This window comes from Castanea sativa, chromosome 12, assembly GCF_040712315.1.
Source record: "Castanea sativa cultivar Marrone di Chiusa Pesio chromosome 12, ASM4071231v1".
In the NCBI taxonomy this organism is placed as follows: Eukaryota; Viridiplantae; Streptophyta; class Magnoliopsida; order Fagales; family Fagaceae; genus Castanea; species Castanea sativa.
Genome location: NC_134024.1, coordinates 42,766,565 through 42,772,564, shown reverse-complemented (window position 1 = coordinate 42,772,564; position 6,000 = coordinate 42,766,565). Strand labels below are relative to the sequence as shown.

Here is a 6,000-nt window from a genome sequence, read left to right as displayed (position 1 = left end):
CCCCATTTGAAACCCAAATTAGTAATGAGTGCCCTTCAACATCACTGCCATTGAATCTTAAACCCAAATTCGAATGATATTGCTCCTCTCAATTTCATGACACAAGACAATTTCAAGATAACCCTTCAAACTAAAATCCTAAAATCTTTATTGATTCTGCCTTTTAACTTTCATTCAATTTGACTGACCAACTAGTTTTTATGGTCGCTGTTTTTGGAAGAACATGAAGCTGCCAGTGACCTCTACCTCAAGGTGAAATTACCCCATTGGTACTTGCTTTTGAGGGCTGCTGCTAGCATGCGCCTTTGCTTCATTTTTAGCTTCCAGTCTTCCACTGCCACTGCCACTGTCAAGTTGCCAACTTATGTACTCTTGTCACTTGAAATTGTATTTACAGGAAAAAGTGCTACAATTAGTTTCAAGGTTTTATTAATTAATTGAAGGCAATATGGTTGCAATAGCATCTACATCTTCACAGATTAGTTTCAGAAAATATTACTAGAAAAATACCATATCAATGAATCAGACATAAAAACAATGAAGAACTAATGGTTTAAGGAAGGGGCTAAATAGGGATTTGGGTGCACTCATTCTTAAGGAAAGTGTCGTTGCCATGGTGTAAGGCCGTACATGGACAGAGTCAGAACTTAAAGTTAGGGAGTGGCTTTGCTGCTCGCTATGTGCAACTTCGACCTTTGACTCTACTGCATGCTTTACCACTAAGGATTTTTGTTTAAAACTTTGTAAAGGGCCAAGTTGTTTGTTTTGGGTAAAATATGTTGATTGAGCTTAATTTTATTTAGCTTTATTATTGGTAATTTTTTTTGAGCTTGTATATTTTGTTTTAGATTTAATATATTAATTTTTTATGGCTTTTAAAAGGTGGAAAATGATAAAACTACAAAATTTTTACAATTGCTAATGTGGTGCATGGTTATTTGTAAGTAAAAAGTGATGCAAGTGTGAAAACCAATAAAAATTTGCTAACTTAATAGTTTGTAAAAATGTTGTAAAAAAGTTTGCGGATATAACATTTACCCTTAAAAGAATTAATGGCATTACTAAGGGAGGGCAAAGTATAATTTTATTGAACAAAATTACTAAACTTGGTACCTATTAATATACTAATATTGAAAAAAAAAATAACTTTAGGGGGCCCAATACCCCACCTAGTCCATATATAGCTCCATCCATGAGCCCACATGTTTGTGAGAGGACTACTCCACTAATAGATAAATTTTGGAGCTGAGGGTCCTATAAATAAGGATTTGGGTTTGCCTATTTTTATAGGTCTCATTGCATAGTGTATGAGCATTCCCATTGGCAATTGTAAATGGTATATGTAGGAAAAATTTAGCACAAAGACACAAAAAGAGCCCAGCAGCCGAACTTGTAAAATCTTACAATTGCAATTTTTTTTGCAATTGTGCTACAGTGCCATCCTAAATGTAGGATGGCACTGTATCACTTTATTAAAAATTATAATATATTTTAATTGATAAAGTGGAAGAGAGATGGGGGAGAAGAAAAAGGGAGAGTTGTATTGGAATATATTATATTATTTTAGTGGGTAATATATATTATTCTAATAAATAGAATAGGAAATTAAAAGTTGGGAGGTTGGGTGTATTATAAAATAGTATAGTATAATTGATAAAGTAGTGTTTTTGGGATGGTAAAATAGAATAGGATGACATTTTCCATTGTGAATGCTCTAAGTACAAATATTAAACACATATTTAATATATAGCTAGATTGTTAGTAAAAGGAAAAATGTGCTGCAGGTAAGTGTTTCACTATTTGTGTTGTATTAGCATTGAGTAGCGATATGCTTACTAAAGGCCTTGTCACATTGTATTCAAATTTGGCACTCTTCTATGTCATTTAGAACATTATGTTCATAGAAATTTTGCTATTTTCATCTTGATTAAGAGTCTAAAGACCAATTATTTAAGTAATAAGAAGATAGGCTTCAAACTCAGGATAGTGTTAGGCATCAAAACCAACTTAATTGAATGGGGTGGCCTCTACTTGTACTACTTAACCATTTTTTAACATGGGTTTCATTGAGACCAATAATTAAATTCACATCCTAACAGCTTAATCTCAATTCTCACACTTGTTTTTTTGGCCTAACAGCACCTTGACCAACCTTTATTGTGTCTCAATGTCTAAGGTATGATCCCTAGTAACTTCATCTAAAACAAATAAATATAAACATACTAAGCAAGATCATTAGCAAAGCAAATGTAACATAACTTAGAACCTCACCAACCCAAACTAAACGGTAGGCTAGTATTTGTTTTTCGCTTCTATTTTTATTTTTATTTATTTTTTGTGCTGAATATTTGTTTTTAACTCCTTAGATATGAGCTAGGGATTCTTAAATATGGTTTTCACTTCTTAGAGCAATAGCATCCGGGAATGCAAAAAAAAAAAAAAACCTATTTTGCAATCTCAAATACTACTTTATCTATTTTACTAGCTTATTTTACAACTCACCCTACATTCCAATTTTTATTTTTACATTCAACCCAATAAAATAAAATAAACTAAATAAAATAATAAAAAGTATTATTTTTTTTTTCCCACTCACTTTTTCTCTTCACACACAACTACATATTAAAATAATATTTTTTTTTACAACCTATAAACAGTAAGGTTGCATATATGCAACCTTACCATTCATAGGTTGCAATTTTTTTAAAGTTTACAAACCTGGATGGAGTGGGTTTTGGGTGGCTTAGGTTGTAAAATAGCAATTGGGGGATGTTTACACCTCCCAATGCTAGTGCTCTTAGAGATGAGCAAGGATGAGTATACAATTCACTACTTGATTAAAGCAATCCATCTATTTGTCTACAAAACTACAGTTTCACTAATAAAAATTCATATGATATCTTGGACTATGTAATAGCCTTGTCTTAGCTCCAAAGCCCCATGACAAAGCACCTATGAGTCTATGAGTCTCGTCCTTATTCGTAACACACCAATACATTAAGGCAAACTTTTTGATCCACCCAATAATGTCTACAAGTCTAACATCACAACCAAAAACAAAAAGCACTACATCACTCGTTCAACAATAAATGTTATATTATTCTAGAAATCAATCATTAATATATTAAAAGATCAATCTTCCTTTGAGTCATTCTTGAAGTCATTTTAAGTATTTTTCTCTCCGTTTTCACTTGAATCTTAATGAGTCATCCTCCAAAGTTATCACCAGCGTTTTCCTGTCTCCCCTTGAATCTTACATTGAGTCATCCTCCAAGTCATCAACATCATTTTCCTCTCTGGCCTCACTTGTGCTTGCATTGGTCTACGATAAAAGAGGTTCAAATTAATGCCCCAAACGAAAACTAATCCGGCCAAAAAAATAAAGAGATGAAAGAGAAACTTAATCCCAAAACAACATAACACTAGATCATGATCTAATCAACAATCTCATTCTTATATACAATAATAAATGCAATTAATACCAAAGTCAAAAGATCCAACAAGCACAAGAACAAATATCAAGTCTTTTCAAACCAAATTCCTCAAGAACGAAAATAAGAAGATTTTTTTCAGTCAAACCCAAAAAAAAAAGAGATTAAATTAGTGTTTCTATATTAGTGTAAACGAGTGAGATATGCTTGTGTAAAAAAATATTATCATTTTGCTATTATATATAGGAGAAATGAGCACTTTATCACCGTAGAAGAAAAATGAGTTCATATATAAAATAGAAATTTTTTTTATGTCAGCTAGATGGTAAATATGACTATATGAGAACAAAACTCCCACATTTATGAAATAAAGAAAAAAAATGTATACCATATGTGCATGTCTGTAGATAAATATATGAAAAATCAATGTATAGCTTATTTATTAGGATTAAACTTGCCAAGAAACCAAAAGCATAATACATGGCAGCAGAAGCAAATTATTCCACCAAAAGCCTTCTAAAAGCATAATACGTGCGTTTGTTAATAACTTTTTCTATTATCTTTTAATTTAAAACTAGTTGAATTCACTTTTGTTTTAATGTATAAAGTGACTCAATCTTAAAGAAATAAACTAATTTAAAACTAGTTGAATTCACGTTCCAGTGCATTGCACCTTTTAACGACCAGTAGTGAAAAAGTATATTAACAATTGCAAAGTGTTATAAATATTATATGTTTATCAAAAAAGTTTTATAAATATTATATATTATTAACGTTATTTTACTGTGGAATTTAGGATATGTGACCATTGGGTCCGCATCATGTCAATTTCCTTGTGTTAACTCCAACAAAAATGCTTTTAAGAATTACATAAAATAAAAATGTGAGAACATAGTCAACATACCTTCTGAGTGAATAGTTGTCTTAAGCATGGATCATTGTTTTTCTCCCAACATCTTTTTATGAAGGTATTCACATCTTCCACCGGGAACAGACCTCTTTGGTATGCCGACCAATAGTTTTCGTCCAGTCTAACACACTTTAGCTTCTGCATGCTTAGGACTCCATTAGAGAAGATCTTCAATTCCGGGCATCTGACCACAGATAGAGATTCCAGTGATGGGAATTTTATGGTGCGATTACCCAAGTGGAAGAAGCTTCCCAGAGTGGGTAAATCATAAAGCAACAAACGATTCAATTGATTGAAACAAATCTCATCTCCTGCTTCGCCTTCTCCCTCGTTTGTGACTATTTCTCTCATTCTTTTGCATCCAGATAAACTCAATTCTTTGAGTTGGACCAAACCTTTGACAGTTGAGGAAGTTGCTAAACTAATCAACCCATGACATTCCGTTACTTTCAAAGTGTATAAATTTCGGAAACTCATTGAGGATGGTACTAAAATTTTTAATCTGCCGCAATATGATACATGTAGAGACTCCAAATTTTGAATGCTCCTACCTTGTTGAGTGTTTTCCTTCCACAAATGCATCAACTTGGGCATTTTAGATAGATGTAAAGTTGTCAAACGTTCAAACATCTCAGCATATTGTCCTTCATTATCGACAATTCCACATGGACAAATTTCTTCCAAGAAAAAATTAAAGATGTGAAGCTCCTTAAGATTGTACAATCCTTGAACAAATACCCAAGGGAATGCTGTTGACCTATCTTTGTTGTACAGCCCGAGGACTTTTAGTTTGCAAGAGAACTGTGTTTTTAATTGATCATATGTCTGATTTATGGTATCATCCCAATTTAATTTCAATTCTTCAAAGTTAGACAATGTATCCTGGGAAAGATCAAAGCATTGAACAAAAGAAAGGAAAAGTTAGTGTTCTCTAAGCAAGTTTAGATAATATTCCCAATTATTTCGAGTGGAGATCGAATGTATCTAACCAGTGGCGAAGTTAGGATATCAACTCAATTGGGGGAAGATTAAATGACAAAATTGAAAGTATAATTAAATTGGAAAAATAATAATGGGTATGAATAACAAAACAGGTACATAATACTATGGTATGTTATTGTCATACAAATCTCTATGATATTGTGATTGTCAGCGAGTCCATCGACAAGCAAAGTCTATATCGGCGTACTTCTAGAGTCATCGTGTGACTCGATGAGTTCGGTGCAAATGTCGCAGGGTTAAGGATGTTTTATCTTTCATGCTTGAACATGTGGAAACACTGCAACATGCTGCGTGATGGACTTGTAGAACAAATGGGGTTTAGGATTTTGATATGATTAGTTTTAAAATGAGTTAAAATTAAAGAGAAATAATATGTCCACAACATTTTTACAATATTTTTACAACAAATTTTAAGTGGCAAGTTGTTACTAGTTGTTATAGTTGAGGCAAAAAAGTAATCTTAGTGTTAGATTCAAATTTGAACTAATAATATTAACTAACCATTTATAATTTGTTGTGAAAATGTTATGGATGTAGAATTTCTTTAAAAACAAAAGAGATTAGGTGGTGAGGTGGCAGTGTCTCATTGATCTCTTAGAGATTACCTCAAATCTAATTATGTAGAAAGTGATTTCATTAGGATAAGAGGGGAGGTTT

At 32.4% G+C, this 6,000-nt stretch overlaps 2 protein-coding genes across 2 annotated transcripts in view; both read right to left on the bottom strand.

Annotated features, from left to right (window-relative positions):
• Positions 1-2,905: 2,905 nt before the first annotated feature.
• Positions 2,906-6,000, bottom strand: part of LOC142620042 (disease resistance protein At4g27190-like) — a 30,625-nt gene continuing 27,530 nt past the window's right edge. The window contains exons 8-9 of the mRNA XM_075793481.1: positions 4,336-5,223; positions 2,906-3,322 (exon numbers count right to left, since the gene is read on the bottom strand). The gene's annotated coding sequence lies outside the window, so the exon portion shown is untranslated. The remainder of the gene's footprint in view (positions 3,323-4,335; positions 5,224-6,000) is intronic.
• On the bottom strand, positions 3,254-5,542 carry LOC142620720 (uncharacterized). Its single transcript, XM_075794046.1, has 3 exons — positions 5,531-5,542; positions 4,336-5,223; positions 3,254-3,322 (listed from the first exon to the last, which is right to left on the bottom strand). Exons 1-3 carry the CDS (start codon positions 5,540-5,542, stop codon positions 3,254-3,256), a joined length of 969 nt encoding a protein of 322 aa, XP_075650161.1.